The sequence below is a fragment of the Dendronephthya gigantea genome, unplaced genomic scaffold, assembly GCF_004324835.1.
Source record: "Dendronephthya gigantea isolate DGI-Jeju-01 unplaced genomic scaffold, DenGig_1.0 000019F, whole genome shotgun sequence".
NCBI lineage: Eukaryota > Metazoa > Cnidaria > Anthozoa > Malacalcyonacea > Nephtheidae > Dendronephthya > Dendronephthya gigantea.
In genome coordinates, this window is record NW_021163029.1 from 209,080 (window position 1) to 234,759 (window position 25,680).

At 37.2% G+C, this 25,680-nt stretch overlaps 1 protein-coding gene across 1 annotated transcript; it reads left to right on the forward strand.

Annotated features, from left to right (window-relative positions):
• Positions 1-362: 362 nt before the first annotated feature.
• Positions 363-25,501, forward strand: LOC114521020 (nuclear pore complex protein Nup205-like). Its single transcript, XM_028541409.1, has 37 exons — positions 363-621; positions 717-853; positions 1,954-2,164; positions 2,257-2,415; positions 2,826-3,170; positions 3,716-3,993; positions 4,768-4,823; positions 4,908-4,920; positions 5,231-5,347; positions 5,690-5,818; positions 7,000-7,234; positions 8,170-8,279; positions 8,488-8,670; positions 9,069-9,122; positions 9,487-9,696; positions 10,301-10,483; positions 11,138-11,195; positions 11,652-11,844; positions 12,279-12,399; positions 12,503-12,596; positions 15,179-15,346; positions 15,691-16,421; positions 16,680-16,871; positions 17,302-17,449; positions 17,755-17,931; positions 18,671-18,774; positions 19,339-19,530; positions 20,190-20,492; positions 20,702-20,962; positions 21,265-21,418; positions 21,562-21,645; positions 21,989-22,152; positions 23,290-23,410; positions 23,721-23,855; positions 24,164-24,255; positions 24,900-24,965; positions 25,243-25,501. The coding sequence occupies exons 1-37, from the start codon at positions 606-608 to the stop codon at positions 25,336-25,338; spliced, it is 6,090 nt and encodes a 2,029-aa protein (XP_028397210.1). The 5' UTR covers positions 363-605; the 3' UTR covers positions 25,339-25,501.
• Positions 25,502-25,680: the final 179 nt, after the last annotated feature.

Here is a 25,680-nt window from a genome sequence, read left to right on the forward strand (position 1 = left end):
AAGCACGTCGCCGTCACACTCGAAAACTAGTGATGATACTTTTTGTCACTGATCACTGATCCATAGAAAAAAAGAGTTCAGTGTTCCCGTTGAATATTACCATTTTTACCTAAAAAGTAAAAACATTACGCGCTGCACTATTATTTCTACAGTGAGCATTGTTTAGGTCGGTAAACTATGAAAAGTAGTTTTATAATTTATTATTAGCACTAGGGAAATTTACAATAATCGTTCATGCATTACATATAAAACTAAGTTCTACAGACTAAGTTAATAGTTCTACATACTATTATTCAAAGTAGTTTGATTAACTGCATTCTTATGATAGCAAGATAAGCAAGCTATCTGTCTAATTCAATGATTTCATAAAAATAAACCTTCTCCGCATACTGTGATACTGTTACCAAAACTTATAGCTTAGAAAACGTCTAAAAATGCCACTAAATGCTTCCAACATTTTAAATTTTTAACCTGAACTGAAGACTGATCATTAGTGGATCACTGAAGAAATGTGGCACTGAGCGTCTGACAGAAAAAATTTCAATGGCGAATTTTCCTAAAGTGGAAACAAAATCAGAGAAATTATAAATAATTTTTGCTTTCACATGGCGGGGAAAGAAGGTATATAATATATTGATTGTTTTTTCTTATTTTTTGTCTCTATTACTCCGAATTTATTTTCATCACGATTGACACCTTTCATGTTGTATATTTAGGGTCTTGGCGGTCGTATAAGCTGTTATTATCGGTGGTAGAATCTGCTATTTTGAAGAATAGACCTGAAGCATATTATGATCTTGATAGCATATTGAAAAGATTTAAGTCGGAGCTGCTATCACCCCTAAGAAATCCGGTAGGTTGTTTTAATTAAAGGATATAGTATAAAGTTTGATGCTATGGAGCCAACGAAAACGTTCGTCCAAATACTGGTTCAGAGCCACTGTTCAGAACACTAGAGTGACTAGACCAAAATATGCATTGCATACAAAGCAACAGCTTTAGGGGACCATGATAATTTTTATCCAATAAACCTATTTAACACCATGAATTCTAAATGCTGTTTTGTCACATGCAAGTATTGGTCAGTTTTAATATTGTAATCTTCAGGTAACTTGTTGAAAGGGCCTGTTTACAAAATATGTGATCAATGTTCTTTTGACTATTTTTTGACACAAGCTCTCACCAAAATTTGTTTGCACTGTTTGTCCTAAGTTGTTGAAAGGTTCGGGACAACTGGTTAAAAAGTTTTAACAAAGTTGTTCAATCATCAGACTTGTTACAGGGTTGTCTCAACAACTGGTACAAACATCATCTAACATTGTTGCTACAATCTTGTGTTGCCAACTTGTAGCAACCTTGTTATAACACAGCTGTATCAGACTTGTCAAAACAATCTTGTAACAAGACGCCTGCTTAGGCATTCTCTTGGTCTACAGTTATCTTGTGGTAAAGTCGCATGTTCATGACACCCCTTTGAGAAACAATCCTAGGACAATTTCAATTTGTTCGAAGACTTCATGCTGCCCACATGTGATTTTCGTACACTTGTGATGCAAAAGTAAAAACCGAGCCTATGTTTCAACTTGTTCTACTTATGGTAGCCTGAGTAACAAGTCTAATAATACACTTAATAAACTGGTTACAACAACATAGAGCATTGACATCTTGTGAAAAAATGTATAGACCACTAATATTATCAATGCAATAATACCAAATTGATAAAATTGTCATGAAAACTCTGTATTGTAATGTTATTATTAAGTCATCACAAAACTCCGGGAAGTGATGTTTTAACATCATTAGTTATAGTTCATAAGTTACTGTATGATATGACAAGATTATAGTTCACAAGTTACCATATGATTGGTCATATTAAAAACATAGTAGCAAAGTTCTATGGTTATGGTTAAAGTCTAACAAGCAATTAGTGATAAGACTGTTTATCAATTTCAGGCAAAAAATGCTGCGCATCGAGGCCAGGTTCAACAGTCAACAACAGTAGGAATTAGTGTTAGTGAACATGCTCAGAAGCAGAAGTTTCCTCCACAGTTTGTTGAGGAGGCGTTATTGCTCAGCGATATCTTGAACATGAATGAATTGGCTGCTGTTGAGCTGTTGTTGGTCAGTGAACAACAGAAAGCTAACTTTCCAGGGTATACAAGAGGTAGGTGGATTATAATAGTCTTTAACTTTTTTAAAATCTTAGGAAATGATCCGAAAAATTTATGTTGGCCTTATTTCGGTTATTCTTGCTAGGTCTAGTTGCTGTTATTTTATATCATGACGGTAGACGATGTTTGTTATCCGCGCTACGAACCCTATTGCAATCTCGTGATGGGTTAACCTGGACCTTGGAACTTGATGAAGAGATGTCTGAGCTTGTTATGCCATTCACTAAACAAATGATAGAAGAAGGTACCGTTATTAATTATGATTCGCAAAATGCAACTCACTGATGTGACTTTGGACTGCGTCCTTACTATTAAGCTACGGGGAACCAAGACGCACCTCCTTTTGATGAGTCACGTTTTTAACTATATAGCTACGCCTTTAAAAGGTATTTGTACTAGAAAACTTCACCTCATGTAGACAAAATTTTCTCAAAATTTCAATGCACACTAAATTGATGTGACAGAAAAAAAAGGAATTTGCATGATAACTCGTGAACTCGGATACCTATCCGCCATATTTGTAGTAATTTCACAAGAAGTCGAAAATTCTAATAGTAATCATGTGAATTACTGTAATAATTAAGGTTGATTCATCTTCTTGTGAACTTTAGATAATTACGGTAGCATACCTGTATTTCTTCTATATTTTTGTAGGACTAGTTACAAAGCTGCTCAACTTACTCAAAGAACTCACTTTGCAAAACGAGTTGAAAAAACTACAAGACGGTCAGGCGATCGGGAACGAAAAACACCAAAGACAGCTAGTTAACCTTATAACTGAACAACGCTTGCTCTTGGCCGAATCTTTGTTCTGTCTTGCTTGTCAAACGCCACTTTCGAAGGCTGAGACGTTGAAGGTTTTTTCCTATTTGAAAGGAGTTACTCCGAATGAAGAGACTGGAGATATTGATCAAGCTGATCTGTTCGTGTTTTTTGCTCTCTTGTATTCCCTGAATGTCAATAGCCTGGAAACACAGTCAGAATTACCAAACAATAATGGTAAGTCGTATTATCTTACTATTTATGGTATTAATAACCATAGTTTATTTCTATTCATTCATTCTACGTCTGTTGAATAACAACAATAAAACGTTGGTCGAATTTATCATGTAAAAAATTAATAAGGCAATACGTCTCAACATTTCACATTGTCAAGTTAAGGCACTTGACGCTGACTCGTCCACTTCTAACATAAGGCAATCCTTGTTCTCGTTGTTACTTTTGATCCGTTTAACTATTAATATTGTTTTCAAAAGTAAAGTAAAAAGCAAATTCCGAAAAGACAGGACATCTTGAGAATCAATATTTCAATCAATCAAGACACAAGTTGAAACTGTAAATTTCGACTTTATTTCAAAGCCTTCTTCAGATAGAATCATTCTGCCAATGTTTGAATCAAACAAGACACATGTTGAAACTAGATAAAGCCATCTTCAAACCGAATCATCCACATCTCCAATAGTGTCAAATATCTTGGTTAGAAAAATATCGATAATGTAAACCAGGCTCATGGAGGACACTGATATATAATTTTATTTTCCTAGTGGAAAATACCCTTCCAATTTTGAAAGATCCAGAGTTCATCCCACATTTTCATCAAGACGCCTCACAACCTGAAGGATGGGCGTGGCCTCAGCTTGGTGCCGCAGTCCAGTTTGTTTGGGGCCTCACTTTACGAATGTGCAGTCAGTATGCTGCTGATCTTGTGGCTGAAGTTGAATTCCTTGTAGAAGACGACGCTATTGTTACCATGGCAATATTGAATGACGTGTTTGAATTTCTTAGGAAAACAGTGGTCGGTTCTCGCAACTTTTATGAGGAGGTTTGTTTGGCTGTTTTATTTGTGTATTTTTCTGTCTCTGTGTTCACTACTGTGCCTTTAAATTAAAATCAAAGAATTAAATTAAGAATTCAAATTGTGTGAATAAAAATGATCACAAATGTGGAATGTCATGTATAAATAATTCAAAGAAACAAGGTTTTGGAGGTCTACAAACGTATACTGTAAAAATATATATTCACTTTCATGCATGGCAAATCAAGGTATTTTTCGCCAACCTCACGCAATACTCATAGTCAACTGTCAATTGTTAAGCTTACCAGACGTTTTATAGTTATTTTCTGTTGGGAATGCATATATAAATCTAATTAGAATATATTTTACTACGGAATTTGATTCGCTGAGCTACCCACTGTATAGTATATCAGCTCGTATACAGTGAGTTGTGAAAACGGCCAATGAGACGAGAATTTAGTAAAAGTTCACACATTTTATTCAGACTGTATTATTCTGGCTATATTATAAATTATGGTATAATTGTTAATAACTATACATTCATACAACTTCGCATCAAGTGTGGTATAACAGCTGCCTAAAATAGACAAAAATACTTCTCGACGTTTCGACCAATGGACCTTCGTCAAGAGAGTTAGTGTGTTGGTATGATACAAACTCTCCTGACAAAGTCCCTAAGGTATAAAATTGGAGAATTTCTGGAATTGGAATAATCTGAGCGTGGGAGAATGACATCAATGCAATTGTTTATCACGATGTAATCATAATATATTCCTATATTATTTTTATATTATTTACCAGGAGTACTTTGTTCGTCGTCTTCATCTGTTGATAACAAACTTTATTGTCAACATGCCGTGAAGTAAGTTTGTCCTCCGTGTGTTGCACCACGTCAGACGTGCGTTATTCAAACCGTACAGTTTTACATAACCTGAACTTAGTTGCCGCCATGCAGTATTTAAGATATAGTTTGCCCGGGGTGCTTGTATGTACAGGAGCTACTGTGCGTATATAAAAAGGCGACAGCTTGCAGTAGTATTCTTGAAACCAGAAAGTTTTTATATATATTATAAAGCGCCCTGCTTGACACCATTTATTCTTTAGCTTACATACAGCCACTTAGGTAGCATCCTCGCTCCAAGGAAATGGGGACCACGAGAATGAAGAACTTAAACTGAGCCCCGTGGATTAAGCATGCAACAAGATTCACTCGTTAAACATTGTTTGCCCAGATGGTCATATTTTTGGAAAATGTAATTTTCAGGTGAAAGAATTGCGCACACTGGGTGATGAGGCTGCTCGGATTTTACAGGCGTGTGCCCAAGAGGGTCTAGCACCTCCAGTCGATCAGCGTCATGATTTTGAAACCTTCATTAGATTGGTAAGTGCTTGAAACTTGCCGCTTTCGATGTCAAAAAGTATCCTCATGCACTGTCGCTCACTTCAGTAAAAATTACTACGAAAACTGCACCCACATTGTTATGGTTTGTGGGCAAGAAATTTTTTCGGCGACAAGCCTACATTCAGCTACCCACAGCTACAGTTATCAATCTATTTCCTCAAATTTGAAAAATATAATCAGCTACCACAGCTACAGTTGTGAATCTATTTCCTCCAATTCGGAAAACATTTGATATTGATATGTTGTGTTGTACCACTGCACCGTTAGGAACCAATCAGGTGCAGTATAAAATATATTATTCATATTATGAATATTATTCAGATTGGTGATTTGTATAAAAAGGACCCACTTGGCTTAGAACTTGCCGAGGATTATTGGATATCATTGGATAGTGAGGGATATTCTTCAACGTTTGCTGCGGGACACAATCAAAAAGCTATTCCAAAGCAGGTTGGTTACTGGATCCATTTTAATATAATTATACAAATCGACATCCCCGTTTTTTTTATTCTGTTAACAAATTTAGCAAATATACGAAAGGCAACAGTCGTGGATCATTTGAAAGAATAATACACTCTACGAAATTTCGTTTTGAGTCATTTTATATTTTACAGTCGTCTTGCCATTTTAAGGTGTTCAAAATTGCGTCCGCGCGAATGTACGATGGTATAGTTTCCACCAACACATCTATCTCAGAAACGTACAATCTCGTGTCAGCTGAGCTCTGATGTCATGATGAAAAAATAGCCTGCTTTCCATATGAACTCTTTATATTTGAGATCCATGCATGGCTGTAGAAAGTAGGGAGCCATGCTTGCTTGCTACCGCTACGCTACCTGCAAAGTCTAAAGAGTAAACTACAAATCTAAAATGTACATTCGAGTAGTTCAAACTGAGTTAAGATGTATAAATTAAATGCTGCTCTTAATTGAAGTTGGCTACCGCGATAAAAGAGAATCTACCGGGTGGTGCAAAAAAATTGCCATCGACGTAAATTAAACTTCTCTTGCATTATTAGTCCTCGCATATTCCAAACAAATCCAAACTCGTTGCTGTATCGTTAAACGAGGCATGTTTATAACAAAGCGGGCAAGCTCCTTTGCTTTCGTTCCCTTGTGCATTGCAACTCCTTATAGGGACCCAATTTGTTCGAACGATGAACAGTATTATTTTAACATCTAATACACTTAAAAGATACTTCGAATACCTTCTTTAAACATGCAAAGACAACATGCATGAAAAAAAACGCTTTAAAAAACGCCTATCGTGGAAGTTGAAAATAAGTTGAGTCGCGATATTTAGTCATGTTATTCGCTTCGTCAAAAACTGCACCTTTATTTTAAACGGCTCGATCTCGACCAATACTGTACAGAAATGTTCAAGACATGTATCAAAATTTAAGTTAGACATTACTGCATTCAACAAACTTTATTTGAATAAGATATCTGTATTAGTTTTTCAATTACGATAAGTCTAAGAGGGGGAACATTTTTTTGCGCCACCCGGTATACCGGCGTAAAACTTTTCGTAATTTGACACATGCAGAGCGTAGAAAAACTATAGTTATACAAACTTAGTTACAATACATGTGACCTCGCCCAGCTTTTTTGATTAGTTTTTTATCTCTGTAGATACTCTTGTGTAATTTCATCCGTGTTGCTGGCGATCTTCTTCCAGCTTCTCTATTTGTACCATATCTTGACATGCTGAACGGCCTGGCGAGCAGTAAGCACTCGGCGCACCATTGTTTCAACTTACTCAAGACAAATGGTCAAAATGCAACCGGGACTGCCAATGCTGTATCGTGGGATCATTTCTTTGACTCACTGAAACGGTATTACGTTGATCTTAGGCACGATAATGTCGGTAAGTCCAAACAAGATGAAGTTTGGTAGAACTACCAAGGGAGCAATAGTCTCTTTTTTCTTCACTATTTGAAAGTTTTTCTTCACTATTTGAAGGTAAACTTATGTTGTCTTCATCCCTTATAATGCGCGAAGAACAAAATTTCTATATACCGGAAATCGTTCATACGGGAACATAATTATTATAGCATAATTCATATTAATGGATATTATTTTGCCATGATTTTAGATAACAAGTTTGCAACATTAGGCAATGATTTGTTTCGAGATATGCGCAATAAAGTGCGGAATGCAAAACTGCAGAATTACCTTCAGGCGGAAGCAAAAAATAATGAAGACAGATATCATGAATTACTTTGTAAAATGTGTAAACATTAAGATTGGGATAAGGTCTCCCTAAGGTTTCAGGTGTGTTGTCATTAAAATTATCGTACAAAACGATGCACCGCTTTATAGACCAGCGTTTATGCAGGGCCTATTTCAAATACATTACAAGCGGGATAAATATTGACATAGAAAAGGGTTTTTAGGTGCGGTGTCTTAAAATTATTGCAAAAGTAGATATACATACAAGATCTCTCACTCCATTATCTTACATTGTCAAAAAAAAAAAAAAAGTGATTTACCCCATGATTTACTTTTGATCACTATTGGATTACTATACTCAAGGTGACTATTGATTTTCCTGCATTCTGATTGGTCATGATTCACTGTCTCGGAAGTGATAGTCATTGGTCGGTGATAGCTTTTTGTTGTTGCTTTTCAAATAAAAAATTGGAAGTAATTATAAAGTTTTATGAAATTGCGTTGATTATTATTTGTAAACCCCTTCGGCTCAGTGAACATAGGCTTGTAATCACCTCCGGCGACTAATTGTTAATTATATCTCTACCTATGCAGTGAATAGTGTAAATTGTAGTTTTGTTTTATGTGTAGGAATGCAGTCCGGAAATTACCAAGCCCAGTTTTCACCAATGAATATCACTGCTGAAGAAGAAGTCGGTCTCGAAGCTGTGCTACGACTGACAGCAACTGTGACACAAATGGTATGAATACTTATATAACTGCTCTGAGATGAAACAATTGAACGTTCCTAAGATCGAATGAAGGTCCTCTTTAGAGAGGCCTCGTTTTCCTGAACCTTTACTCACTGGAACAACGTGTACTAAACGTAGAAGGAATCTAGGTGTACCATCTTCCAACACAAACCCTTAATTATTATAAAGTTATTTTGCTGTATGGTTAATTATTTAGGATGAAGTCGCAAGAATTGCCATTTGTGAAAGCCCAGCATGGTTACCGCTGACATCATTGTTTGGTTTGCTTGGTTGTTCGATTCCTACGTCACTAAAGGGTTGCATACTTGAGACACTCTCTGCATTCGCAAAGTCTCCTGAAACTACGGCATCCATGTGGCAATCTTTAGAGACATCACAGGTACAGGACGGCCGCTTGCGACCTATTAGTCACCACCTCCTCCGCACGCGCATCGGAAGTATTTCGGGCAGGTTTTCTTCCTAAATTTACTCCTGCGAAATATAACCACCTGCAGGTTTGCCAAGGAAAAGGGCCTATACGGAGGAGGTGGTATCAGTCACCTTATTACTGTTACTACTCGACCTGGTTTTACTTTATTGGATAAGGTATTTAGTATTTTTAATCACCCGGGTGGGTTTTGAATATCGCTAGATTTTGAATGGTAACAATCTTTTATCTTTGTATCTTTTATTTTCAAATAGTTGTATTTTTGTACTTTTGGCGTTTTTCATCAACATAATTTATGTGTGTATAATTAAAAAAATGTGCTTAGTTTAGGCTTCTACTACTTTATATAGATACTACAAACTGTTAAGCCCGTTGGACACGCTTTGCAAGAAGGAGGGCTTTTGGTAACGTTCTTTTTTATTAGTATATAACTATTGTATATAAAAGTTCTGTTATACAGTATACTTTCGTATGACGTCTGACACCAATGACTTGTTTCTGTTGGTCATTTGTGTATTTGCTTTGTGTACGACTTGAAAATCATGTACCATCATTGTACCAGTGAGTTATTCAGCTGGGTAAACCCATATTCTTATGAGTGTACCGTCTCACCTAGTGTTCATTTTTTCATGTGAAATTAATGCTCTTAACGTCCTTATACATATATGTATATGAAAAATGTGTAACTAGGAGTAGTACTTAAGCTCTTCGAGCAGTATAAGATAGTTCGGCCGATTTCCATTGAAATAACTGCATTCTCTGTTATAGGCTGAACTTGAGGAGATTGAATCACGTGGGGAGGCCTATCCCGAAACACGCGCATTTATAAAACTATTGGGCAACCTTACCCAGTATCCAGTACCTGCAAACCTGGGCGCTGGATACAGAGTGCCTGGGTTTACACCGTATCTTGAGTTCTTGCGCGATTCAGTTCTGCTGAAGTTCAAAGCAAGGGCTTACGTAGACCCCAATGAGAAGGTAATACGTTGTTGAAGCTGTTTTCATATATCATAATCAATGCTATTGTGAACGCCAGACAGCGTGGGCGAGCAAAATTGTTGGCACGTTCACACGAGCAAATAAAACTTCAAACTTGCTTTTCAAAAACCATTTCCGCTTTGTACATCCGCGGGAACAATTTTGCCTATAATAGAAAAACGAGCTTTACTGTGCCTCAGGAAACGTAGCTAAATATGAAGGGTAGCAAGGTGGCAGCGTGCGGGCTTGTGTTTTCTTGAGTATCCGTGCGCTTTAAACAAATCAGCAGTTCAGCTTGACAAGTACAAAATGGCAATTTAAACAACTTTCTGGGAAAATACCTTCAATTCTTGGCTACTGTACAAAGCAGTTTAGATGTTTACATTTGCCAATATACTCGAATGAGTTGAACGGAGGTTTCCAAATACCTAATTTAGCAAAATGCTTGACAGTTTCTGCATGCCCAGAAATTTCGATGCAAACACACCACATACAAATTTAAAAATATAACCTTAAGCAACCGATTAACACGATAGCTGCGTATAATACGTTATTTTGATATAATACGTTATTTATAAAACGTTATTTGTAATACGTTATTTAGTGGCAAGTAGCAAGTGGGGTTTTGCAGATATTTGTCCAACTGCTTGAACAGCATGAACCCAGCTCCGATAATATGTCTGAAGATTATGTAGAGATCAGTGGAAGGGAACGAGTCACGGTCGCCAAGTCTCCTGGGTATACTCTGATGGTACATATGCTGAATGAAACAGCAATGCTGAAAATGGTAAGTTTATATCCACGTCCTTTTTTTACTTGTGTCTTGCATGCGATTTTGGTTATTGATCTAAATTGCTCGTTTCACTTTATCGAATTTGTATGAGAAGCCTCTTCCGACGCATGCGAGTGACTGAATATTTTGAGTATTATGTTACCCAGGGGCCGCGGTGGTATAGCGTTATGCACAGGCTAGTCATTTTTAAGCCCGTTCAAAAATGCTTGAAAAGTAATGAAATTGTAGACAAAGTAATAAGTAGTAATAAAAGAAACCTAAAGAATGAGAACACTTAATGAATTAAAAGGTTGAGTTCAAATTGTACCATAACAGGAGCAATTTTAGAGCGATTGAAAGACCCACCTAGGCTACTATGTTTGAACACGACGCACCCAAACGAAGTTGAGCGCGGCGCTTAATAACGGGCACTACCTCAAACGTAGTAATAACACGCGTGGTAATTGATAAGTGCCGTATAACTTTCTCGAAATACGATTTGCCTATCTGTTATTTGTTAAATGCTTCCCCTTAGATCACACGTATTTTACATCATTTTGCGCCAAATAGCTTCATTCACCTTTTCCCAATTTACTGTCTACAGTTAATACTGCATGTGTGCAAGAGGAATATATGTTGAGATCATTCATTAATATCCTCATTTCGTAGATTCTGTCGATAATCAATGAAGCTTCCGAGCTGCTTGACAAAGTTACTGCATTTCAAGGTATGTTATGCCCTTATTATATATCAACGGCGTTTAAATACTATTCTTTTTCGCTTTGATCGTCGTTTAAATAAGCAAGTAGTATATTACTATAGTAGGAATAATAGGAACAGCAAATGTGTTCCTATCTCACGTATAGTCTTTCTTAAGATAGGATCAGCAAATGCATGCGTATGAAATATAGTATACAAATAAACTTCCCGGCGTTGCTATGTATAAGAGGCCTCGTCGGGAGAGCTTGAATGGTGGATAACTTCAAAATTGAATAGATAATTTGGTTTTCCATTCTTAACTTATCCACCGTTTAAGCTAAACGCCTTTCGAACAACCGGTCCCAGGGGTTTAAAGTCAACTGAAATTTCGCTGCATGCGAATTAGTTTAAATAAAGTTAAAGTAGTGGGTTTCTTATGACCAGTTTTTTCCAGATACCATGGGTATTTTTCTATTTTTCTTAGGCAATAATGATGACATTGAAATGAGCGCCTTACTTTCTCTCAAGATGGTCGAAATAACGATGGAAAAGCAGCGAGAGTTTACGCGTTGTTTACGACAACAAAACTCGTCGGTGTTGGTGTCCTCGTTGGATCAATTGCTGCTTGGCGTGAGTGTGCGTTCTCAAGGCTTTGATAGTATCACTCATATTTCCAGGTATAAAACGAATAACATCGTCTTGCTTCAATGTTGCGTAACCACTGATTCCCACCGTAATGCAGTTCATAGACTACTTTCCGTAAATAAAACAGACAAATCATGAATTACCTAATTAATAATGCTGGAAGTCGTTCTAAATATAAAAATTAGGAATATATGTTATATATGGTGTCTCTTGAATGGTGAGTTTCATTATTGCATGTATCGAGAAACAAAAAGGAATCGCTTCAACCATTTTGCAATGCGAGCATTATAGCACGGGTTTTGTTAAGCTATGTTGAGTAAACTCCTGACGTTTTAACGGATAATTGACGTGACTGGGATTGAAGAATCGTTTGCCGAAATGTAAAAACAATCCACTGCATTTGCCTTGACCCGACCGGTGGCTCCTTTTCTATTGGGTTATTGATTTATTTGCCTTTGTCATTTAGGTACATAACCCACACTCATACCTCGCCAGAACTTACTCTAGTCGCTGTCAAGATTCTCTTTTTGGTTTGTCAAACCCCGACTGTTCAACCAGAAATCTACAACAGACTTACAACTGATAAGGTATACATTGGTCTTAATTCACGAAACGAAGACTTAAGAACTATAAACTCTGCAATCACCCAGAGAGTTACATGCACTCTTTTAAAATGTGTTTTTTTTTCAGGAACGAGCGCAGGAGCTACTGGTGGGTTTTGTTGATCACCTCGATACCGCTGAACACGAGGAGACTAGTGGAGATGGATCGTATGAAGACAAAGGTAACATAAAGAAAGTTTTACGCTGTCAAATTGCAGTTTGAATTGTTGATATACAATAGGTCGTAAATCCTAAGGGATAAAATTATAAATATAAAAGCAAATATAAGGTCTAGGTGTTAGTAACTGTTTTAACTTCTCAAACTGTGAAACTTTGACAAAGTAGACCGCACTTAGTTCTCTAAAACGCAGTTTTTTAATGTGCATGTCAATCCGTAACGAAGACCTTGTTTGTAGGTTTCGTTCGAAAAAAACCGTGGTGTCGTTATAAAGAGAGGCACCTTTTTTAAGATCTTCTATGCACTTTCATGCTTTCATTTATTACATACTAGAAATACATGCATGCAGCAACCTCTCGCCATTTCAAACGAAGCAAAATATATCCTAAGCCTGCCAGACCTAACCTTCAATATTATGAAATGACCTAAATTTAAAGCCGATAGCTGATGTTTCAAATTTTTCGGAAACAAACACAGTCGTAAAGGTGAAGTGAAATTACCCGTCTTCCCGCTGCATTAGGTTGCATGAAGTTATAGACTGTCACAGTTTAAGTGAGAGTTAATAACTTCACTATAGCTAAACCATATATAGGTAGCCCAGAAATCTGTTTGTACTCAGCCTTCGACTACATTGTTTACGCACGCGATCAGCTTCTACTGTCTGTACTATAATTACTGTATTATATATTGATATATCAACATATATTTCTGGGCTACCTATGGTCGCACTGGTAATTGTTTAAACCCTAGTTTAATGCTTACCCTCATGTAAAACAAGTACATTCCAATCGTCGATTTTTAATCGTATCGTTCCTACCTGGAACTGTGTCTGTCAGACCTACGTAGCCTGGCAATGTTCAGATCGTTTTTCTCAAGAACGTATTTACATTCATTAGTAGGGACCTTAACCATGTAGGACGGGAACACGACAGCAGCTATCAATACAATGCTTCATTGAAAAGAAATGAATCATTAAATACCTATGGGAGTTTTAGACGTGATCTAGGTTCTATTTACAACGGCAAAACGTCGTTTAATTATTACGTCCTATGTAGAACGTCTGCATTTCAGGACCCAGTGAGCGCTACCTCGAGTTAGGCTCTATAGAATTGTCCCTAAACGTAAATACAATGTTTTCAACGTCTAATATCTCATTAACGCTTTATCATAACATTTATTTAAAGGAGTATTCCAGCCACGTCGTCGTCGTGTTGCCGTCCTACATGCTTATAAGGTCCCTGTGTCTTATTACGACGTCGACATGCCCTGTACATGGTCATTGCATAGAACTTGTTCATGTCATAGAGCTTAATTAACATGCGAAAAGAACATATGCTATTACCTGATTCTAAATTATTTAGGTGTTTCTTAAATTATCTTAGGCAACTATCCTTCGATGCGTGTAGCTATATTATTTATGTTTCTTCTGTGTGTAATTTGTTTTTGTATATGGAATCGGAGGAATGCCTTGCATGGGACCTCGTGTCCCGTTTGCATTTTCTCGGTTTGAAAATTGTTCAATAAATTTGAACGCGTTGTTACTACGTCTCGAGGTAGTGCCCGTTATTAAGCGCCGCGCTCAACTTCGTTTCGGTGCGTCGTGTTCAAGCATGGTACAGTAGGTGGGTCTTTCAATAAATCTATATATAATACAGTAATTATATAGTTCAGACAGTAAAAGCTGATCGCGCGCGTAAGCAATGTAGTCGAAGGCTGAGTACAAACAGATTTCTGGGCTATACTTATGGCTAAACCTTCAAAACCAAGCAGTAAACGTCGAATGTTGTTTTTCGATTATTGAACTCGTGCAGCGATTGCAGTCGACTCTATAAAAGCTTGTGATATTTGTTATATTAAAACTCCGAATTACACTTTTAAGAACTCTTTTTGAAGTTAAAACGATGATGGAAGGCCTTAAATTTTGCGCTCAAACGCTCAAATTTTGCGCGTGCGCACAAGTACCATGACCATTGAACGTCCACGTTCCATGACATAGAATTTGGGCAACTTTTGATTCCACTATGTTATGTCACAATACCCGGGTGTAATTAATCTCCCAGCGGAATTAGTACCTTCGCAGGGCGCTCCGCGTCCGCTCGGGGATTATATATACATTGTTCTTCTTGTCTCGCCCTGTCACATTAAGTCGCCTGTGGAATCCATGTTTTTGCGCATAGCAATTAGGACTGGAGACCAGAATCTTGTCGGATTTCGTCGTAATTTTTCGATTTTCATTAAAATATGAATCTTTTTTTTCATTTCATATTTCATATAGAAGTAACTGACTTCGTAACCAATAAAATTGGTTAAATTGCATTTTGTCTGTTGAATGTTGTCTGTAAAACAAAAAAAAATTATAATTACGATCTCGGTTTTTTATATGTTTGCTTTCACATAACAACAAATTACTGTGCTTAGGTAGGGTTTGCCACGGTAGGGTTTGCTGAAACAGCCGTAGATTTCAAATTTCGCTAGGCTAGAGGTTTGCCATAGTGTGGGCCTGATAATAAATATTGCCGTGGATTTGTTCAACTGCTTGAAAACATTATGACATTTGATGAGACCTATTTTTACAAACGGTTTTAGGATTTGATGCAGGGTACGCAAGCAACAGCCAAATCCGAGCAGCCATTCGCCAGAATATTGTTCGATTTTTGCTGTATTGTTTGAAGTTACGCTCCCCGAATCTCTCACATTATTTACTTGGATTTCACGGACGAAAACCGATACAGGAATTGACATTACAAGATCCTGGTAAGTGTCTGGTATATTACTCTTTTTTAAAAAACGAGTAATGCTTGAACAGTCGATGCAATGAGCGACTCATTTTTGCTACGGCCGAACGCCTGAAACATTCGACAAGAACATTATGGTGTCTTATCGGTATTCGAACTTGGTGATCTAGAAAACGTTTTTGTTTAATCTATCAGCATGTTTCATCTTGCTTACACTAGCGCCACTTGCTCAAGAATCCTGTAATTTTCGCTCCCTAATTTAAGGAATCAACTATTTCCAGTCTTACACACGATCCCAAACGTAATGTTAATTGTGTAATACATTACCGTGATGTTATTATTACTAATATGGTTATTTCGCAGGTATTCTTGGTACACCGCGTACATGCCTGCATTCCATACTCGACATCCTTAACCAAGGCCTGGACACCCCCCGTGGTCCTGGTGTCATCCATGACGCCCCCCGTCTCGCCGAGTTGTGCTTCCAACTCATCTACGCCTTGTGTCAAAATAAAGAAACTAGTGAGGCCTCGATACGATATTTACGTACTAGCCATAACTTTTTTTACTCCCATCTCGTCCATTTACCTCCAAAGGAACTCATACACCCCGCCGAAGATAATGAACGTGGTAATACATCTTATAAGCTCAACCAACAGTCTTGGCTTCTCAAAAGTATCGCCACTGAACTGCGACTGACAGCGCATACGCGCCAGCGATCACACGTACAGCGTTTGCTCTCGTCCTTACTGATGGAGCCTTCGATATCGTATGCACAGCGTTCCGAACTCGTGATAGACCCACTAGAAGACACAGAGCTGTCGCGAAGCACTATGGGTAGCAGTGGAAGCCGGAAACTTACAAGAATTCTTGACTCGATTAATTTCAATCACGAGCTTCCATCCTCCCTACAAAGCGTTCTAAATTATTTTGAACCAACAGCCACCGAAGCCGTGATTACTTCATGCAGTGAAAACAATAGTGATTTACCATTCGTTTATACGAATTTACGTAAGCTACATAGGCTCCTCATGACCGAACTAGAGGCGGTGCAAGTACCGGCCACAGAGGTGCAGAGGCATCTTTTGGTTCAGGTGAGATGATTAAGAAAGGGTTAAGATTAAGTTTGGTACTGTATTTTCTTGCATGTAATTTGATAGAGTAAGTCAAGGGGATCCCCAGCATGTCATTCTGAGAATGATTTTGAAATTTGGAATGGCACCAGAATCCCAAACGTCATACTAGGGGGACAACCATGTCTAATTTTTGCCTAGAGTCACACAGCTAATAGCCCGTTTCATAATACAATGTGGTGGTAAAAGATTAACAATCTCCTTTTTAAAACATCTTAGGAAGTGAAGAGAATTATGAATTATTCTCTGGAGCGAAATCGTTTTCGAGAAGAGCTTTATTCCAAGCAACACGCGTTTGAGTCGTGGCGACAGTTAGTTGAGGTGATTTTAGCAAGTCGCCCTCCGGAGTTGTTGAATCGTGAAATTAAACAGACGATTATTTTTGATCTCATGCGATATCTGTTAAACAAGGTGAGCAGTTTGTTATTCCTCTGTGGTCGGTTTCTGTAGCACTCTAACTACGTCGGCTAGTTTGTATTAAAGCTGGTTGACGCTATCCACTGGATAGTGATTTTTCCAACGGTTGTAAACATGCTTGAAAAGCAATGAAATTACAGATTTGGAGCTAACAAGTATTTAGTTCTTAAAAACAATCCCTTATTTAAGAATACCAAAATTTAATCAAGCTTATACCAAACAACGCGTACGGGCAATTTTAGAGCGTTGGAGAAACCACCATCTGATGAATAGTGCTATATTCAGCGCATAAGCGACTGTAACCCACCTCTAAATTACGGCTACTGCCAATGTGTTTTTACTGCAACCCTCCTCTAAATTACGGCTACTGCCAATGTGTTTTTGCCTCAGGATTGTTTTACCTGATAATGTTGGTTGCTTTCAGATGTCCGATGAAAATTCAGCACCTGAATTAATCGCCCCAGTCTCTGGGGTTGTGCTAACATTGATGGCTCATTTACGCCAGTCTACCTTGCCTTCTGGAGAGGATCTGCCGTCACGTGGCACTGTTGCGTCAGCATGGCGTGACGATGGTAACTTTTATAGTTTTATTCAACTAACTTTTAAAAGAAAACTAACTTTTATTCAACCATGAATTTAACATTCTAATTAGAATTATAGGGTCCGTTTTTACCATCCAAAATGCAAAATGACGTAACAAGCTTTGACGCTTCCAAGGAGTTCTGCTCTTAGTAGTCACTGCAATAAATTGTGAAGTTTAAATTTCCTGATGTGACAACAAAAACCAGAATTCCCTGCAGGTGTCACCGCTTTTTACGTCATTATGCATCAGGTCCATCCCTGGGAGTTAACCTGATTGTATTTTGCTATGTTCTAGATCAAACAGAGGAACTGGATCTTCCGACCGAACCTTTACATGCGATATTTCAGAGTCTCATTCAAGCTTTGTTGAAAACAAGCGGGAATTACCAACGTGTTAGAGCTAACCTATACGGGAGCCTGCTGTACTATCTGCAAATTGGTCAGCGTAAGAAGGACCGGCGTGAAAGTCTTGGTGAGTGGGACGTGTGATTTCCATAACAGTTAAAGTTAAACGTTGTTTTGTTATTTATGAGATGTTGTAAATTTATAACTAAGATGTTGCCATATAAGAAAACAACCCGGTTGACTCGAGTTCTCGGACTTGCAATTGTCTTCAATCTTATTATTTTGTTAAGTCCTTCACAGAGTAAAAGACTATAGCAATGGACCTTTTGCATAATAGACCAACTTACGATCTAGGTAACAAGACGGAAATAAATCACCACGGCTAAAAAGAGCATACCGAAAAATTATAATAATTGCCAAATTTGGCCGCAAAATGTCAAGTATTACGGAAAATATAGCCATGCAAAGGAGCTAATTTTGTATACTGTTTTACTACGGCCGGAAGCGTTTAACTAATTTAGTTTCACACTTCCGGCCGTAGTAAAAAAGTATATAAAATTGCCAACCGCACATGGCTATATTTTCCGCACTTTTTGCAGCCAAACTAATTTTACCAAATTTAGTATGTACTTTTCGGACATTTCCTTTTTGTTGCCTAAATCAAAAGTTGCTCTATTATGCAAAAGGTCCATTTACTATATCAGCCCTCGTGAGAAAGCCTAATACTCGCGTATTTTCGACTATCAGACTTTTACGCTAAACAGATAAACGCTATAGTCTAGTTTATACATAGCTATGTCAACGTCGCTGCATTGTGTTGGGTACAAAAATTATCTTATAGATAATTTATGCTTCACGTGTTGCAGATACGGCACTTCAAAGGAAGAACTATGAAATTATCTCAAGTTTTGGCGAATCCTTCATGGAGATAGTTTGCCGTGACTCTTGTGATGGTCATGACGTTTCTAGGGTGAGTTGTACCATTGAATCTCTACACAAATACTTTACAAATGCTCATGCTGTGCTGAAGATGATCAAACTCTATCGATAACAAATCGAGAAGTTTAGGTGCGATGATTTATTGAGCATGGAAAATATCATGTATAGCCACAGCTGGTAGGTTTGATTTTGAGCTATAAAAATTGAACGCTGACCTACAACTCCTGGAGATTTTTAAAGAAATCAGAAATATGATACTCTTAGAGTTGTGAAGAAACAAATTACGGTGGATAGTGTACTGAAATGCCGTATCTTTTTTCAGGCTAATTTTACACTTTACGATTTTTAACAACAATTCGCATTTCAAATTAAACTCTACGAATTTTTATTTAACTTAGGAGGCTATTGCGCTAAAAATCTTTATTTAAAATCTTCCATGGTAGTTTTCAAGCGCGTTTTTACGTTGTTGGCTTCCAAGTTGTTGGCGCAATCGCGATAACATCATTGGGCAGAGTTATTTCAATATTACTGATACAGATATAACATTACAAGGTTCGCAAGACAAGATGGTACTTATATAGTTTATCATATTTAGATGCTAGCGTGTGCTGTACTCGACTCGATCGTAGCAATCGACTGGCGCCATCGCTGGTTGCAGTTTCTAAATACAAAGGGCTATCTACGGCATCATATTGAAAGTCTACTCCAGGAGGATGAGAACTTACAAAATGCGTTGCGGCCTAGTCCTGAACCTCTAAAATCCCTCTATGTCTACGAATCAAGAATGGTAAGAATTCAACCATCTATGCATCTCAAACTTTAAACAATTTTGTTGTCAAAGTATTTCCCAAGTTGTGATTTATCACATGCATTGTTGATTACCCAGATGATTTAAAAACCATGCCAGGTAATTTTAGGACGCTTTGAATGTTAACAAAGAGAACCCCTCTTATTTATTATGGATACATCTTACAAAGCATTATTGTCACACAGATGTGACAGCCATAGGCTTCAGTCATCGTGAGCGTTTGAAGCAACGAATACATGTTGGCGTTAGTGTGCCCCTTGCCTGACAAATGAAATAAACCAATCCGGTAATCCTGGATTGTTAGTGTTCAATGTTGCAAATTGTATTCCCCGGGCTATTTTTGATGTTTGAGTTAAGTAAGTTGTCATAAAAAAGCAATGCGTGACTAAAAGCGAAGTCCATGCTGGAAAATGGTCTAGGACTAGGATGTCAATACCTTTTTTCCAAACAATGTTTTCATATCAGTTGTTATCACTTTATTATGAAAAAATAGCTTATGCATGAGCAGGTCAATGAATGTGCGTAGGGAAAGGAGCCCATATACCTGTCGGTTAAACTAAAGAAATATGACGCAACAAATTTTTTATGTTTGGTATAGTAGGAGCCATCATCTGGCATTGCATATAATTTTTTTGCAGGCTCTATTGACAAGACTTTCCCAGACACCAGAGGGTGCTAATGTGTTGCTGAACGCAGGAGTGATGTCTCGTCTTTCTGAATGTCGCTTTATTGATCTTCGTCCTAATGGGTCTGCGGGCAACTTCAACACGCACCGTCACTCCAGTTACTCATCTGATCACATGCCTACGATGACGTCTTCGGGTGATACATTTATTCCCTCGATTATGGAACGATATCAGCAGTTATTGATCCCCGCTCTGCGCATGTCTCTATCGCTTCTAACGTCACTTGGTCAAGAACATCATGAAGCTTCAATGCAGGTAAACTTGGTTCCGAGATTAGCTGATATGGCTTTAATCAGAACAATTTTCGCTCTCTCGAAATCGGCTTTTATTTTTATGAGTTGTCTCAAAAACGTCATTTTATCGTATCGATGGCGTCTCAAATTCGCATTAAATATATTTCAATTTCCGTCTTCATTTGAATGTTATTCAGGGGTTTAATCAGAGCTGACCTTTTTCTGTTTTAGATCTTACATTTCATCGTCGCTCATTCAGAAGTATTTTCAGACATCTTACAAGAGCAAACAGACAGAGTAACTGTGTCTTCGTTACATGAACTGTACCTGGTCAGTGGTATAATATGCAAGTCAGGTATCACTGAGGACTCTTTCTCGGACGAGGAGACTAGGTTGGACGATATAATGAAGTTCAAAGCACCACTATCCAGAATACAAAGGCTCATGTTGGCACTTCTTCCGAAGTATAGCGTGCGCGAGAATTGGGATAAAGTTAGTATTCGGCACTAGTGGGCCTTCCTAACTTTAATCGTTAAAAAAGAAATTAGTTTTATTCCAGTCCAACAAAAATTCCTGCATGGTTTTAAAAAATGCCTTGAGAAACGATCTGAGATTCCAAAACTAGCTATATATATGGAATTGAATCGTGTAAAACACTAGCCGCTATTTTTACTATGGTTTATTAGAATATCCCCGGAGCTTAATTGCAGTAAAAACCGCATTTCACCTGCCATTACCTTCAATTGTGCTTTCAAAACATTGATGTTGGTGTTCCATTCCTTCGTTACCTTTAGATTGTGCGAGATGTACTTGATGTTGGCATGGATGAAAGAGAGGCAGCGTTTAAAGCATTGCAGTATAATGTCGTTGCTCTTGAAACTTACCAAACATTGCAGCAGATATATGGCAACTTGATTACCTACTGTAAAAATGTTGTCGTTTCAGGAGGTATATTTAAGCATATTTTATCAGTGTCGATTTTGTGAGTGTTTATACGATAAAATAATGTCTTAAAGATAAATTTTCACAAGCCAGGGGGTTTCATATTTTTATGATCTTAACGGATTTTTTCGATGGATTGCTTTTTGTAGTTCCTGGTTCAAACCATTGTCGAGTTATCTTCGCTCCAAATTTGACCGACGTGTATGCCAGAGACAGTTTGTTCAATAGACCAGGTTCGTTTTATTACACAAAAAAACCGTGCTGTGTATTAAGTGGACTCAATTTACAACATTGTTACTGGAGCTACTGATTGTTTCTTTCGAAAGAATTTTCCTTTTGGGAATCTGATATGATAAAGCTTTATGTTACTTCTACCACTGTTGTATATACCAAAGATTGTTGATTTAACTTTCATTTGTGTTTCGTCTTCAAATAGAAGTGTTTTGTCTTCAAATAGAAGCATTTGCTATTACCTAATACTAAAAAAGCCATAGCATATACCTATAGTTATTATTTTTACTATTTTATTACGTGGTTTAGAAGTTTTTATATAGTTTGTCCTTCGTTCTGGTTTAGTTTCTGTTGGCCTTAATGCGACGAGCAGTCGACCAAGTCTTGCTATTATTGTCCGTAATCTCAAGGTATGCAGTGACAAGGTCTTGGACTGTGTCGAAGCGAGCAAACAAGCAAGCAACAGACTAAACAACATTGATGAACTCAATATGGACGAATTGAGAGAGGTGAGAATTGGGCCATATACATGGCATATATGAACTATAGTTTACACTATCCGTGCAGTACAAATCACAACAACTGTTCGCACGATACCCACAGAGTTTCGTACTGTTCTGGTTTCGAAGCTAAATCCAGATTAAATTTTTACCCGGACTGTTATTGTTTTTCCATTTCTGAACGGCTTTTTTGTTCAACACTTTAGGGAAATAAAATCTGTATTAAACCGTGGAAGATTTTTGAAACAACATGGCTGTTGCAAAATGTGATTTTTATACATGTAGTGGGGGTCAAAAGTATTGTCACATTGATATACTGACAGCACTGCATGACTGTGCATACAATTATGTTATAGGATTTAACACAAATTGGCGCTGTTCTGATATTTCGTATAACCTCTTTTACGTTTCAAAACAGCTTTGACCTTTTCTTGCATAGAGTGAACCAGTTTTGTTAGCACTCTAGTTCAATTCTATTCCAACACTTATTAAGGATAGTCCACTAGTTTTCCTTATACTTTCATTCCAACTTCCTTTCCAGCAGTAGCTCTTGGTCTCCCAGATCTTCATTTGATTAAATACTAACCTGATTCACGAAAAGTTTCGCAATTTTCCTTTGATACATGTAACATCATCATTTTTCGCTGAGACATATCTCTCCATTGTTGATTCCATTATCTGGCCCACTTTCCTTCGTTAAACTCTTTTGGCATCTTTGGTTTGATCCACAAAAAGAAAAATCCGCATTTCTTGTACCACTTAAATAACGTGAGATTTAACTAGAAAACATATGGGAGGCATTACTATATCATACAATGCGCAACTTCAGATCGACCTATCTAATTTCCAACTCACAAGATATCATTTATTGTAAATGAAGAAAAATTATCGACTGGACACAGACTGTTGACCCCCGCTGTATGCATTATCCCAGGGTTAGGCTTATAAGCTAGGAACAGGATTTCGAACAACTAATCACTATCACTAAGATTTGCCCTTCAAGATGGCCGAAAGGGTTTATTGCTCCGCTGGAGTTCGCTGGTTTGAATCAAATAGGGATATTTCTAGAGTCAAAGTAGGTATAGAGTAGTTACACAGAAATCGCACATTTGTAATTTGTGTTATTTTGTGCAATTTTTTTACTAGTTTGGACTACAATATTCATCCTTAACCGAGCGAATGTCAACGCAACAAAAACAACAACTGGCTTTCAAATGTCTTCGAGATGTTGTCAAATATCGCGATGATGAACTCGATATGTACTTATGTATCCTTTAAAATATTTCTCAAGCGTATTTGTTTGTCTGTTGTATAATTACATAAACATAAGTGAAATCCGTCTGAGCATGCGCGAGATGACACCAGTAAAAATTTTATAGATTACGATGTCTTGTTTTAATGTTCAACATATTATATTCCAGATTTTAATATGATTTAACTGTTCGTTTCGCTATACTCGCCAATTTTAGCAAAATTTCAAACATCATTTCAAACATGATTACCTAAGTTAATTACAATTACCTTATGATTACCAATGCAATATTTTTGTCTACTACTTTATACCTTAACGCATACAGATATTATCGAGAACTCATTATTCGTTTTATGTAAACACCTGGAGTATTACTATTTGTACTGTAATCCCTCTGATCGCGAGATGTCCACGTTGCACAGTTCATTGACAGGGAGGACCAAACCAAGGCGACTTCAAGGTTTTTGTCTATGTTATATTATAACTCAAATGTTCTGGGACTGATTATGAGAAAACCTCTGTGACAATCGCACTTCCTGTTTGCCTCTAGAATGTGTCACTCCATATATGTTCCTCTAGTAGTACTCACGTATGAACGGCTTAGAGAGATTGATTTCCCATAATAACTAATATAGTTAATAGAAGAAAAATATTGCTCACTGCTATATTCAAAAGCAAAACGTTTAAATTTATTAATATTTTGATGCTATGAACGAGCTGTCCGTGTATTCTTTGTCTAACCGATATTTTCAATTTATGTTGTTACAGATTATGGTTTGTATGATGACGAATTGTCAAGTGATCGTGGGCAGTTGCATAGTAAATTTCATACCGGAGTAACAATAGCTGACATTGAAAAGGTGAAAGATATAAAGTTGCAATCAGATATAAAATTGTAATCAGAATTCTCCGTCTTGCCTTATTATCACCGACATTGATTATCACCACATTGCCAGATTATCACCAACTCTATTTCAACGCTTTTAGTTTTTGTCTTCTAGTTTTGCACGTGTAGGCCTAATCCCAGGGTCTTTCATGTGAATTTCTTAAAAATATTCTTGGTACGAGATTAAGCGTATAACATCGTCATGCAGATTAAGTGTATAACATCGTCATGCAGATTAAGTGTATAACATCGTCATGCAGATTAAGCGTATAACATCGTCATGCAGATTAAGTGTATAACATCGTCATGCAGATTAAGCGTATAACATCGTCATGCAGATTAAGTGTATAACATCGTCATGCAGATTAAGTGTATAACATCGTCATGCAGATTAAGTGTATAACATCGTCATAGTAGAATAAGATGATTTTTTTCTAGAGCGTTTAATTCAAAATGAAAGAACATCCGAAGTTGCTATGACATGAGTTTCTTTTACGTTGAATTTTTGTTTAAAATATACTTTTTAAAAACAACATAATCCCATGCGGTAGAAGACCTCTGTGAATCACAGAATCTTAATTAACGTTCTTAACATGGCAATTGTTCTTATCGATATAGCTGAAAACTGAAGCATCCACTTGTTTGACCGACACCTTTCTAAGAAAACTTCGAGATATAGAAAAGGTATAGCACAGTCATGCTCGAATGAACTGCTGATAAAGTATTTTATCATATTTTGCAATTGATACTATATGATATACTAGCACCGGCTTGCAAGATCGCATTTCTAATCTCACTCCTTGAATTGAAGTCAAATTCCATTTGAACCATGGACGTTATTGTCCTATAAGTTGAACAACGTCAAACGGTAGACATGTTCAAAACTAACCCTGGGTTAAATTTAACCTGCTTTTGAACAACCGGCCCCTGAAAGTGATTGTGATGTTTTTGTATTTTTCAGGCACACAGCAAAGAGCATACCCGAGCGGGTTTTGTTGATGCCTTAACCAGAAAAATCAAAAGACTTCTCGTACTTCATGGACCTACGACTAGATAGATTCATTAGAAGTGTTTGTGTTGAAAATAAGACAACAAAATACATGTTAAATTTGAATTTCATGCATTTAGAATCAGTTGTTTCCTATTAGATTGGATGTAGTACTAACGATAGATGAGAAAATATGGTATTTTTAAGCGCAATAGAAGTAGAACTGATCATAGGAGATACTATATACAATAAATTATATTGTGCTTGCAGTTGCATAAAAATCGTAAATTTGGTTGCACAGTCAAAAGAACATGCACGGACACGAACTAGATTTATGTAAGAATGCTAACTATTCAGGTAGCAATGATGGTCAGTGAATTTTCACCAATCAGACCGCAGGAAAATCAATAG

What these genes read in the sequence shown, in the direction of transcription:
- LOC114521020 (XM_028541409.1), top strand. An exon ending in TATCACCCCTAAGAAATCCG is followed by an intron (nt 854 to 1,953) that starts GTAGGTTGTTTT and finishes TATCAATTTCAG; the next exon opens with GCAAAAAATGCTGCGCATCG. An exon ending in ACGTAGACCCCAATGAGAAG is followed by an intron (nt 9,697 to 10,300) that starts GTAATACGTTGT and finishes TACGTTATTTAG; the next exon opens with TGGCAAGTAGCAAGTGGGGT.